The 14,284-nt window shown below is 43.7% G+C and overlaps 1 protein-coding gene across 1 annotated transcript in view; it reads left to right on the top strand.

Moving 5' to 3' along the window:
- The window catches only part of LOC126413272 (myrosinase 1-like), a 61,540-nt gene that overhangs the window by 7,789 nt on the left and 39,467 nt on the right, over positions 1-14,284 (top strand). The window contains exon 3 of the mRNA XM_050083172.1: positions 13,740-13,874. Within this exon, the coding sequence (XP_049939129.1) occupies positions 13,740-13,874 (135 nt within the window). The remainder of the gene's footprint in view (positions 1-13,739; positions 13,875-14,284) is intronic.

Raw genomic sequence — 14,284 nt, 5'->3', positions numbered from 1 at the left:
CAGTTGGACCAGCGTTCGTGCTGGACGTGCAGACCGCGTGAGACGACGCTTCATCCAGTCCCAAACATGCTCAATGGGGGACAGATCCGGAGATCTTGCTGGCCAGGGTAGTTGACTTACACCTTCTACAGCACGTTGGGTGGCACGGGATACATGCGGACGTGCATTGTCCTGTTAGAACAGCAAGTTCCCTTGCCGGTCTAGGAATGGTAGAACGATGGGTTCGATGACGGTTTGGATGTACCGTGCACTATTCAGTGTCCCCTCGACGATCACCAGTGGTGTACGGCCAGTGTAGGAGATCGCTCCCCACACCATGATGCCGGGTGTTGGCCCTGTGTGCCTCGGTCGTATGCAGTCCTGATTGTGGCGCTGACCTGCACAGCGCCAAACACGCATACGACCATCATTGGCACCAAGGCAGAAGCGACTCTCATCGCTGAAGACGACACGTCTCCATTCGTCCCTCCATTCACGCCTGTCGCGACACCACTGGAGGCGGGCTGCACGATGTTGGGGCGTGAGCGGAAGACGGCCTAACGGTGTGCGGGACCGTAGCCCAGCTTCATGGAGACGGTTGCGAGTGGTCCTCGCCGATACCCCAGGAGCAACAGTGTCCCTAATTTGCTGGGAAGTGGCGGTGCGGTCCCCTACGGCACTGAGTAGGATCCTACGGTCTTGGCGTGCATCCGTGCGTCGCTGCGGTCCGGTCCCAGGTCGACGGGCACGTGCACCTTCCGCCGACCACTGGCGACAACATCGATGTACTGTGGAGACCTCACGCCCCACGTGTTGAGCAATTCGGCGGTACGTCCACCCGGCCTCCCGCATGCCCACTATACGCCCTCGCTCAAAGTCCGTCAACTGCACATACGGTTCACGTCCACGCTGTCGCGGCATGCTACCAGTGTTAAAGACTGCGATGGAGCTCCGTATGCCACGGCAAACTGGCTGACACTGACGGCGGCGGTGCACAAATGCTGCGCAGCTAGCGCCATTCGACGGCCAACACCGCGGTTCCTGGTGTGTCCGCTGTGCCGTGCGTGTGATCATTGCTTGTACAGCCCTCTCGCAGTGTCCGGAGCAAGTATGGTGGGTCTGACACACCGGTGTCAATGTGTTCTTTTTTCCATCTCCAGGAGTGTATATACAGATCCTTCACACTCCGCGAGATCACAAACACTCTCGCTTGAAATGGTTCTGTATGGGACACCCACCCGTATTTCGCACTGGAGCTAATTGTTGCTTACCCCATTCTAATACTATACATGCTATCCATAAATGTTGTGTTTACGACCTTTTGGGGTCTTATCAATCTAACATCCTTTATTATGCAGTATCCTTAAATTGACAAATGAATCGAATTCATTTACCGAATGATAAAGGAACAATATATGCATATTACTCTTTAGAACGGCATGAACTGACTATAGACAGAAAGTTTTAAATTTACTTGACAACCTTTCCGTAGCAACCTAAAGACAACTTCTCCAGTGACTTACCCATTCTCGGTCTGGCAACTTAACTACGCCAGGATCAATATCGTACTGTCATCAGAGCCATATTACAGTTCAGGAACGATGAAAATTAGACAAACGCTACTAGTACTCTTTAAACAATGTTGTCGCTGCATTCGTTGGCCATCAGTGAAGAGTGCAGCGGCTGACTGCACGCTTGCAGTATACCCTTCGCGACCACGGAGCTGCAACATAGGTAGCTACTCTTGGCCCCAACAGTTTGCGCTATCTTTCTCCTTCTTTTTATCTACAATGTATTTGACACAAAATTTGTACATCAAGAAATTTTCAAGATTATACATCAGTTTTATATTCATGGAGCTCATTTCCCACGGTTTATAAGCTAAGAATGGCCGTTAAATGTAGTTATTCCATTAGTTTTAAGCTATGTAAATGACTTTTCTCTTGCTAGATATGCAATTTCGAGACCACCACATTAGCAATACTGTAACCATACTTTTAAGCAGATCCAAATGAGGATGGAGCTTTATAACTAGACTCTTTGTGCCGCCTCTAATATAGTAAATATTGTTGGACAAATCACTTTCTATACGTGCTCTAACATATGGGCATTTGACATTGGTATTTACAATAAAACCTGATATCCTGTATCTATCTCAGTTATGTCCAGAATTTGCCACACATCACACATTGCATTTAAAGAAATCTGTAGCCCTGTCTGCACTTCTTCAATAATTTTTTTTCCACTAGCAGATCACATTCTTCTCGTGTAGCAACTATTTTCAGCGAATACTCGAGTTTGTATTTTGGACTTCCATTTCCGCTTTCTTTTGCATACAAGTAAGATGTTAGCTAGATAGAAAGGCGTCATTTCTACAATAGGAAATTGTTTAAGTCCTTTTAGTATATTGCTCCTTTTCCTTGAGACCTGTGGAATAAGATGGTACCCAATCCTAGTTTGGCAATAAATATGTTTGACAGTATAGTGTGTAACAACGTTCTAGAATGAGAATAATACATCTTTGACTATAATAGGAAAGCTTATATTGTTGTTGTTGGAGCTTGTGTTAACAATTTTCACACAGTTTACAGGTAAATAATTAAAACTGTAGGCAATCAGAACAAAGTTAATTTTTCTCGGTCTTGATTGGAAGATTTACTTGTACACCAGTCAACGTTTATGTCTTCTTCTTACCTCAACAGGAAAATTGCAGAACACTGTTAATCACAGCAACTATTCTGCAAGCTGTCCAACTGTTTGCACCACACAGAAACGATAGTCACAGAATGCACGGGAGCATAATGGAAATACTCTTTCTTGGCATTTAATACAAACAGACAGTCTTCCACAGAAGCAAGCACACCATCCATTCTATAGTTACAAATCGTGGCCTGCAATCTGGTAACAGCATATTCTTTAGCTTAGGAACATGTAAAAGTTTCTCATGCACACATATAAAGGACACTTCATAAGATAAATAGATGGTTTCTGATATAATTGTTCAGTTCTTGGCTATTGATTTGACGTATTAATATGATATTTATCTTTAGTCTACAACTGGAACTCACCCACATTAAACTGTTTATTCAAAATGTCTTATTGTTGCTCACAATCTCACTACTGTTTCCTTGGTAGTCGTCTTGCACACAGAGGTCATGGTTTGATGTAAGGTAATTACACATCTCCATTTTGTTAAAAATCCCAGAAAAATCTTGCGTTATATCCAGACCCACAAGGAAATAGTCATCTTACCATAATTGCTTCAGTGTCCAAAACAGCTCGTACTAGAGAACTGACAACTTAGATATCTCTTAAACGTACCACATATCTCGCTCTTTAACGTTATAGACCGTCCGTTCCCTAATGGTTCTTGGCAGTCCACTTGTACACAGCTGCAGGCCTCTGACAGCAACATGATAAATGTGAAGCCCACATCTCCTGTAAAAAGAGACACAAGACATGTGCAAGTTTGAACACAATAACAAATATCCACTTGCCTGAGACCTACACATCTGACCACCATCCCCTGACGTCACATACATGAGACTGGGAGGAAGAAGTCTCTTTTGGAGTTATCTGAAATGAGTGTACGCTTGTACGAAAGTGAAATGTGGAGGATGAGCCCTTCAGACAAGAGGAAAATGGAAGGTTTTGAAATGTGGTGCTGTAGAAGAGTGTTGGAAATAAGATGGGCAGATCGAATAACTAATGGGTGTATCCAAAAGAGGAAGAATACTTTGTGGCACAACTTGACTATAAGAGCGGACAGGCTGATGAGACACTTTCTGCGGGGTCAGAGAATCACCAAGTTGGTAATGGAAAGAAGTATGGGAAGTACAAATTACAGAGGAGACGAAAGCTGAATACAGTAGACAGGTTCAGAAGAATATACCAGGTCGCAGTAGCTATCCAGAGATGACCGGGCTCACTCAGAACGAAAAGGAGAAATGGTTCAAATGGCTTTGAGCACTCTGGTACTTAACATCTGAGGTCATCAGTCCCTTAGTACTTAGAACTACTTTAACTAACCTAAAGACATCACACACATCCATGCCCGAAGCAGGATTCGAACCTGCGACCGTAGCGGTCGCGTGGTTCCAGACTGAAGCGCCTAGAACCGCTCGGCCACAAAGCGAAAAGAAAAGCTGCATGAAAGTTTCCTATGTTTTATTTCTCCGGAGTTACAAGAAATTTTTCTGTATGTCACGTCAATTTTTTCTGCAGTTATATCTTATTCAATAAGGTTTCTATACTGTTTCTTTATCCATCCTGATACATTCTACTTTTACTTGCCATTAACTTCGTTCCCTGGCCAGCTATAGTGTTATTTTCTTACCTCATTCATAAGATTCTTGTAATGTTTTTCTTATGTTGTTAAGATTGGGTATTTCTGCGTGATACATAACTCTTTGGAGTTTTGTGTACAAACGATGTTCTGTCGTGCCTTAATTATTTTGCTTTACTACATTTTAATTCTTGTAACTACTTTCATGTCGTTATATAGATCATTGGTCGTTACCTCATATAAATTGCACTCCATTTCATACTGTCCTAATTTTGCAGCTTTCTGTTTCGCCCTATACCACATCTCCTTTATCTTGTAGAGATTCAACCTACTGCTCATCGAAACTGCACTATGTTTTGAGTCTACTTCAGCCCCTCGGCGTGCTCTGCAGTGCAGAAACTCTCTTTTTCTAACGAAGACATACTCAACTTGATATTTTCAGTTCCCTTCTACATATCCAATATTCTACTCGATCTATGTTTGCTTTCCAACCACATTGGACTATACTAGTTTTTCATCCCTCTTCACAGTTTCAACAATTTCTCTGCTCATACAGAATGTTTTATTAAAGTGTTCGCCATTCTTACAGCGGATAGTTCTGGTAAAAAATAAAAAAAATCTTATTAACATATGACCAGAAGAAACATTTTTGAGCTATGGACATTTTATCGACTGACAGGCATATGTCTGTTGGCACTAGAGGAGGTGTTCCATGGATTCACTACTTATCGTTACCAGTCCGGCAGCCTTGGTTCTCAAAGCATGACAGATTTGTGCGAGCACCTGGTTGCCTTCGGATTCGGTTACAAGCGTGCCACAGACTTTCCAGTAAGGTGTGCAAGTTGTCAGTGGATCTAGAACATGACGGTGACTTTAATCGTCCTCAGCGTTATAATTGTAAGGGATGAAGATTAGGTGAAAGGGGAGAGGACCTAGTCGAGCTATATACATATCACTACACGTTTGCGTCAGGAACTGTCACACGAGGCGCAGACAGAGCAGTGGTGCTCCGTAGTACAGTAAGAGGCTTTATTGCGTGTGTTACGTCTGACAACAGTATTAGTGCTAGAAGCAGAAGTGCAGAGGCACACACAAAGAAGTAGAAATCTGTAATAAACGTCAACAAGGAGGCACCCTACACCACTGTGCGTGGGCCGTTCTACGCACAAGTAAAATGGCCCAATTATCTACAAATATTTGGGCCCAACCATTTGGCCAATATTAACTCCGTGAGAATGTGAGGCACTCTTTTCAGATTCCTTGTATATTACTTCTATTTTCTCATCGTCGGCTTGTTTCAGGCACATAAAGGCCTGTGCAGTGGTGGCTGGTGCGCTTAGTGTCAGAGCACAAAAGAATCTTTCAGTAATAACGTATCAATTTTGAATTTAAGTGTTTTAAGGCGTCCTTTGCCATGGTGGTTATATTAGAAAGGCCACACAGATATTAATATCTTTTCTGAACCAAAAAAAGCACACGAGATACAGAAAACAGTATATACCAGTACCTAGGTTCATGCCGTATTGCTCAGTGAGACGGTTTTGTTAAAAAGATGCGAAGTACCCTTTAGCAAAACTGTTTCACTGGGGAAGATCGTGTTGTGGTTCCTCCCTTAAACAGTCGCATGAACTTGAAAATGACAGATATCGGGAATAGTGACCAGAGGATAGAAAGGTAACCGACACCGCTCAACAGAGACAAGGACACTGGAGCTAGTGAGACAACCGTACGACATAAGGGTACGCAAAATAAGTCGCTCCTCTTCTAGCGTCTGTAGGTCGCTGGAGGAGCTAAGCGTTCCTAGTAATCGGAAGAAGAGCAGCTCATTCCAGTTTCGAAGAAGGGTCGTCGAGTAGACGCACAAAACCACAGGCCTATATCTCTGACGTCGGTCTGTTGCAGAGTTTTGAAACGTGTTTTATGCTCCTCGGGTTTTATGTAATTTCTAGTGACCAAAAGTCTGCCCCGCAGGAATCAACATGAGTACCAGAAACAACGGTCGCGTAAAAACCACCCCCTCTGTTGAACCAGGCGCCCGAGATAACAGTAAACAACAGGAAATATCGGTACATCTCGGCAGCGCGTCATAATGAACAAAATACGAGCGTGCGGAATGTCAGACCAGCCATGTGACTGAAGAGTTTCCAGCAAACAGAACACTGTAGGTCATTCTCAACGAAGAGGAATAATCAGACGTAAGAGTAACTTCGGACGTACAGCAGCGGACTGTTATAGGACCATTTCTTTTCACAATGTATATAAATGAATTAGTGTACAATGTCGGATGTTCCGTGAGGCTTTTCGCGAACGATGCTGTTGTATACAGGGAAGTCACAACGCTTCGGAAACCCTTGTTCCACCAACACACGAATGTTTCTCATCCGTGTGCGATGTGTACCAGATAGGGTCGATAGAGGAAACTGAGAACATCCGAAGAAGAACGGTGCGTTTCGTTACAGGTTGATTTAGTAAGCGCAGAAGAGTCACTGAGATTCTTAGCTTGTTCTATAGGCGGATGGTGCAGCAGAGGCTTTCTGCATCACAGTATGGTTTACTGTTAACGTTCCGACAGTGCACGTTCCTGGAAGAGTCAGCCGAGATATTGATTCCTCCTACGTACGTCTCTCGAAGTCATCGTGAAGGTAAAATTATAAAGACTCCAAATCACACGGAGGCATGCTAGCAATAGTTCTTCCCGCGAACCAATCGCGACTGGAACAGGAAAGGGGGAACTGACTGTAGTGCATAAAGTACCCTCCGCCACTCACCGTAAGGTGGCGTGCAAGGTGTAGTTTTTCTATGTAATGTTCAATCACCCATATTTACTCCGACATTTATTCTTTAGGTGGCGTCATTTGACTTTTATGCCTCACAAAATGTTACGATTCTGATCCCCTGCATTGCTTATCCCAATATTCACGCTTATCCCAACATTTCTTTCAGAAAATTGGACCTCTTTCTGTTTATGGTTGGTTGGTTGGTTTTGGGGAAGGAGACCAGACAGCGTGGTCATCGGTCTCATCGGATTAGGGAAGGATGGGGAAGGAAGTCGGCCGTGCCCTTTCAGAGGAACCATCCCGGCATTTGCCTGGAGTGATTTAGGGAAATCACGGAAAACCTAATTCTGGATGGCCGGACGCGGGATTGAACCGTCGTCCTTCCGAATGCGAGTCCAGTGTCTAACCACTGCCCCACCTCGCTCGGTTCTTTCTGTTTATGAGCTCGTACTGTATAATCATTCAAAATCTGCGTCCCATTAATCTGTCTCACAGACTGGAAGATTTGCAAATCATTAACTGCAAACTGTTAACTTTAATGGCGCGATCTGCATGCAATCCACATAAAATGCATGGTTACTCTGCTATAGCACACAGGGGCGTGGACCCAAAAATGCTCCTCGCGTTTTATGTAATTTCTAGTGAGCAAAAGTCTGCCCCGCAGGAATCAACATGAGTACCGGAAACAACGGTACTTGCAGTTCTGCAGCATTTACTGTAGCTCAAACATCATCACCTGTCGCATGTTCCTACTCAGAGTGACGTCTGCATGTAAATGTGATACATAAATTGCACATTCATTTGAAGATGACAATGAATAAGTTCTGCACTCTATAAGAGACATTACTTAAAATACATTACTCGCCATTCAAATTGCTACACCACGAAGATGACGTGCTACAGACGCGAAATTTAACCGACAGGAAGAAGATGCTGTGATATGCAAATGATCAGCTATTCAGAGCATTCACACAGGGTTAGCGCCGGTGGCGATACCTACAACGTGCTGATATGAGGAAAGTTTCCAACCTATTTCTCAAACACAAACAGCAGTTGACCGGCGTTGCCCGGTGAAACGTTGTTGTGATGCCTCGTGCAAGGACGAGAAATGCGTACCATCACGTTTCCAACTTTGATAAAGGTCGGATTGTAGCCTATCGCGATTGCGGTTTATCGTATCGCGACATTGCTGCTCGCGTTGGTCGAGATCCAATGACTGCTAGCAGAATATGGAATTGGTGGGTTCAGGAGGGTAATACGGAACGCCGTGCTGGATCCCAAGAGCCTCGTATCACTATCAGTCGAGATGACAGGCATCTTATCCGCATGGCTGTAATGGATCGTGCAGCCATGTCTCCACCCCTGAGTCAACAGATGGGGACCCTTGCAAGACAACAACCATCTGCACGAACAGTTCGCCGACGTTTGCAGCAGCATGGACTATCAGCTCGGTGACTATGGCTCCGGTTACCATTGATGCTGCATCACAGATAGGTGCGCCTGCTATGGTGTACTCAACGACGAACCTGGGTGCACGAATGGCAAAACGTCATTTTTTTGGATGAATCCAGGTTCTGTTTACAGCGTCGTGATGGTCGTATCCGTGTTTGGCGACATCGCGGTGAACGCACATCGGAAGCGTGTATTCGTCATCGCCATACTGGCATATCACCCGGCATGATGGTATGGGGTGCCATTGGTTACAGGTATCGTTCACCTCTTGTTCGCATTGACGGCACTTTGAACAGTGGACGTTACATTTCATGATGTGTTACGACCAGTGGCTGTACCCTTCATTCGATCACTGCGAAACCCTACATTTCTGCAGGATAATGCACGACCGCATGTTGCGGGTGCTGTAGGGCCATTCTGGATACAGAAAATGTTCGACTGCTGCCCTGGCCAGCACATTTTCCAGATATCTCACCAATTGAGAACGTCTGGTCAATGATGGCCGAGCAACTAGCTCGTCACAACACGCCAGTCACTACTCTTGATGAAGTGTGGTATCGTGTTGAAGCTGCATGGGCAGCTGTACCTGTACACGCCATCCAAGCTCTGTTTGACTCAATGCCCAGGTGTATCAAGGTCTTTATTACGGCCAGAGGTGGTTGTTCTGGGTACTGATTTCTCAGGATCAATGCACCCAAATTGCGTGAAAATGTAATCACATGTCAGTTCTAGGATAATATATTTGTCCAATGAATACCCGTTTATCATCTGCATTTCTTCTTGGTTTAGCAGTTTTAATGGTCAGTAGTGCATCATACGAAACACCAGTTGCAATCCTGTTGCCTTAAACCCTTTATTGCCATGTCATGTAATATACATTGTAAAGCTATAACGTGAACTACGTTCTCATCTATCGACTTAGATGATACCTCGTCGCTACATATGAAAAATATACGCTACCAGGAAGAAGTCATGTCGCTGCTACCAAAACAGCTCTCCTCTCTCTTTAGAGTTCAAACTTGAGATTCGTTTACAGTAGTATGCCATTCCTCTTTTGTCTCTTCCCTCCTCCTCACTTCCGAGTATGTTGTGCAACCCCACACCATTCATAACGTGGTGCATGTGTGACATCCTTGGGCGTCCTGGACGGTTTTTCCCCTCTATAGCTCCTGCTATATAGTTCCACTGATATTATTGTGTTTTAAAATGTGCCCTACCAGGTTGTCTCTTCTCCTTTTGAGGTGTCTCCAGAGAGATCTGGTTTCTGGCACTCTTATCAGCACCTCTTCACGGGTAACTCGGTCTTTCCATCTGATCTTCATCAGCCTTCTACAGCACCAGATCTCCAGAGCTTCTAGCTTTCTTCTCTCCTATGTACATCAATAATTTTTTATGAGTCGCCATTGAATGTGCCTACCCACATGAACGATGGACCTTGACGTTGGTGGGGAGGCCTGCGAGCCTCAGTGATACAGATGGCCGTACCGTAGGTGCAACCACAACGGAGGGGTATCTGTTGAGAGGCCAGACAAACGTGTGGTTCCTGAAGAGGGGCAACAGCCTTTTCAGTAGTTGTAGGGGCAACAGTCTGGATGATTGACTGATCTGGCCTTGTAACACTAACCAAAACGGCCTTGCTGTGCTGGTACTGCGAACGGCTGAAAGCAAGGGGAAACTACAGCCGTAATTTTTCCCGAGGGCATGCAGCTTTACTGTATGGTTAAATGATGATGGCGTCTTCTTGGGTAAAATATTCCGGAGGTAAAATAGCCCCTCATTCGGATCTCCGGGCGGGGACTACTCAAGAGGACGTCATTATCAGGAGAAAGAAAACTGGCGTTCTACGGATCGGAGCGTGGAATGTCAGATCCCTTAATCGGGCAGGTAGGTTAGAAAATTTAAAAAGGGAAATGGGTAGGTTAAAGTTAGATATAGTGGGAATTAGTGAAGTTCGGTGGCAGGAGTAACGAGACTTGTGGTAAGGTGAATACAGAGTTATAAATACAAAATCAAATAGGGGTAATGCAGGAGTAGGTTTAATAATGAATAAAGCAATGGGAATGCGGGTAAGCTACTACAAACAGCACAGCGAACGAATTATTGCGGCCAAGATAGACACGAAGCCCATGCCTACTACGGTAGTTCTAGTTTATATGCCAACTGGCTCTGCAGATGATGAAGATGAAACGTATGACGACATAAAAGATATTATTCAGGTAGTGAAGGGAGACGAAAATTTAATAGTCATGGGTGACTGGAATTCGAGAGTAGGAAAAGGGAGAGAAGGAAACACAGTGGGTGAATATGGATTGGGGGAGAGAAATGAAAGAGGAAACCGTCTGGTAGAATTTTGCACAGAGCATAACTTAATCATAGCTAATAATTGCTTCAAGAATCATAAAAGAAGGTTGTATACATGGAAGAATCCTGGAGATACTAGAAGGTATCAGATAGATTACATAATGGTTCGACAGAGATTTAGGAATCAGGTTTTAAATTGTAAGACATTTCCAGGGGCAGATGTGGACTCTGACCACAATCTATTGGTTATGAACTGTAGATTAAAACTGAAGAAACTGCAAAAAGGTGGGAATTTAAGGAGATGGGACCTGGATAAACTGAAAGAACCAGAGGTTGTAGAGAGTTTCAGGGAGAGCATAAGGGAACAATTGACAGGAATGGGGGAAAGAAATACAGTAGAAGAAGAATGGGTAGCTCTGAGGGATGAAGTAGTGAAGGCAGCAGAGGATGAAGTAGGTAAAAAGACAAGGGCTAATAGAAATCCTTGGGTAACAGAAATATTGAATTTAATTGATGAAAGGAGAAAATACAAAAATGCAGTAAATGAAGCAGGCAAAAAGGAATACAAACGTCTCAAAAATGAGATCGATAGGAAGTGCAAAATGGCTAAGCAGCGATGGATAAATGTAAGGATGTAGAGGCTTATCTCACTAGGGGTAAGATAGATACAGCCTACAGGAAAATTAAAGAGACCTTTGGAGAAAAGAGAACCACTTGTATGAATATCAAGAGCTCAGATGGAAACCCAGTTTTAAGCAAAGAAGGGAAAGCAGAAAGGTGGAAGGAGTATTTAGAGGGTCTATAAAAGGGCGATGAACTTGAGGACAATATTATGGGAATGGAAGAGGATGTAGATGAAGGTGAAATGGGAGATACGATACAGCGTGAAGAGTTTGACAGAGCACTGAAAGACCTGAGTCGAAACAAGGCCCCGGGAGTAGACAACATTCCATTAGAGCTACTGACGGCCTTGGGAGAGCCAGTCCTGACAAAACTCTACCACCTGGTGAGCTATATGTATGAGACAGGCGAAATACCCTCAGACTTAAAGTAGAATATAATAATTCCAATCCCAAAGAAAGCAGGTGTTGACAGATGTGAAAATTACCGAACTACCAGTTTAATAAGTCACAACTGCAAAATACTAACGCGAATTCTTTACAGACGAATAGAAAAACTGGTAGAAGCCGACCTTGGGTAAGATCAGTTTGGATTCCGCAGAAATGTTGGAACATGTGAGGCAATACTGACCCTACGACTTATCTTAGAAAATAGATTAAGGAAAGGCAAACCTACGTTTCTAGCATTTGTAGACTTAGAGAAAGCTTCCGACAATGTTGACTGGAATACTCTCTTTCAAATTCTAAAGATGGCAGGGGTAAAATACAGGGAGCGAAAGGCTGTTTACAATTTGTACAGAACCCAGATGGCAGTTATAAGAGTCGAGGGGCATGATAGGGAAGCAGCGGTTGGGAAGGGCGTGAGACAGGGTTGTAGCCTGTCCCCGATGTTATTCAATCTGTATATTGAGCAAGCAGTAAAGGAAACAAAAGAAAAATTCGGAGTAGGTATTAAAATCCATGGAGAAGAAATAAAAACTTTGACGTTCGCCGATGACATTGTAATTCTGTCAGAGACAGCAAAGGAAGAGCAGTTGAACGGAATGGGCAGTGTCTTGAAAGGAGGGTATAAGATGAACATCAACAAAAGCAAAACGAGGATAATGGAATGCAGTCGAATTAAGTCGGGTGATGCTGAGGGAATTGGATTAAGAAATGAGACACATAAAGTGGTAAAGGAGTTTTGCTATTTGGGGAGCAAAATAACTGATGATGGTCGAAGTAGAGAGGATATAAAACGTAGACTGGCAATGGCAAGGAAAGCGTTTCTGAAGAAGAGAAATTTGATAACATCGAGTATAGATTTAAGTGTCAGGAAGTCGTTTCTGAAAGTATTTGTATGGAGTGTAGCCATGTATGGAAGTGAAACATGGACGATAAATAGTTTGGACAAGAAGAGAATAGAAGCTTTCGAAATGTGGTGCTACAGAAGAATGCTGAAGATTAGATGGTTAGATTACATAACTAATGAGGAGGTATTGAACAGAATTGGGGAGAAGAGGAGTTTGTGGTACAACTTGACAAGAAGAGGGGACCGGTTGGTAGGACATGTTCTGAGGCATCAAAGGGTCACAAATTTAGCGTTGGAGGGCAGCGTGGAGGGTAAAAATCGTAGAGGGAGACCGAGAGATGAATACACTAAGCAGATTCAGAAGGATGTAGTCTGCAGTAGGTACTGGGAGATGAAGAAGCTTGCACAGGATAGAGTAGCATGGAGAGCTGCATCAAACCAGTCTCAGGACTGAAGACAACAACAACAACAACATTGAATGTATGCATAACGTAATCCACGGTAAGCCGTTTAAATTCGCATACTCTCAGGTAGACGTGCTAGCAGTTCTCTGACAGAGGGTTTACAGCACCCTTTACAGCAAGACTTTTGCTGGAAATACAGTCGTCGAACGTTTTCGGTTTGTTGATGTAATAATTTTCTCTGACAGAATGTCCGAATAAAAAAAAATGTAAAAATGATATTTCTTTCGGGACACTGTTTCTGTTTCGTTATAATATACTTAACCGTGGTTTTTGTTATCATTGTCACATGCCTGCTCCATCCTCCATTCTCGTGAAATGTTTCGTCCCTTTGCTCAAAGATCAAAATGTATTCTCAACTGTACTCGACTCTCACACGTAGTGTACTACACGCTCTTGTTTATTTATCTATGTCATTTAAAATTTATAGCATAACTTTTGAAAGAGACCTAGAGTATGGTTAGTATACTCGTACATTCTTCCCGTACTCTTAGAATGAATTGGCCAACAAGGACAGCGGCGCTATTTTCATAAACTTACTTACGTATTTTATTCTGTTTTGTTTACGGACAGGTGGACGTGTACCGTTTCTCCATTGCCTGGACACGCATCCTGCCCACTGGAGACCTCGACGTCATCAACCAACCGGGCATCGACTACTACAACAATCTCATCAACGAGCTGCTCGCGAACGGAATCCAGCCTCTGGTAAGAGAGAAGCATACATGTAGGTTGAAACACGTATGTTGTGTGGCGGCGATGGCGAGGCATTGCAGAGTCTCTGACCAGAGAGCTATTTGTCATTCCTAGTCTCTGTGCAGTGATTGTTTCCATTACCTGACGTTTTACTTCATTTTGATACTGAATAAATTTGCGGAAACGCGTATCACTGTTTTGTATGTGGTGATTAAAGCGCTCATCAATTTGAGTGTTCTGTTGTTCGAATTTCGCGTCAATCTTTTCGTCCATTGTGCGCGAAAGTTCTGCTGTCATTGTTTTAAACTCGTCGCGTAATTGTGTAGCTTTTTCAGAGCATTGTTTAGCGACTGTACTAATTTCCGCTCTAAGCGTTTCTGTTGCGGCTGTTTGCATTTCCCTTAATTCTTGAGCAACAGATC

This window comes from Schistocerca serialis, chromosome 7, assembly GCF_023864345.2.
Source record: "Schistocerca serialis cubense isolate TAMUIC-IGC-003099 chromosome 7, iqSchSeri2.2, whole genome shotgun sequence".
NCBI lineage: Eukaryota > Metazoa > Arthropoda > Insecta > Orthoptera > Acrididae > Schistocerca > Schistocerca serialis.
This window is presented reverse-complemented; position numbering and strand designations above follow the sequence as displayed.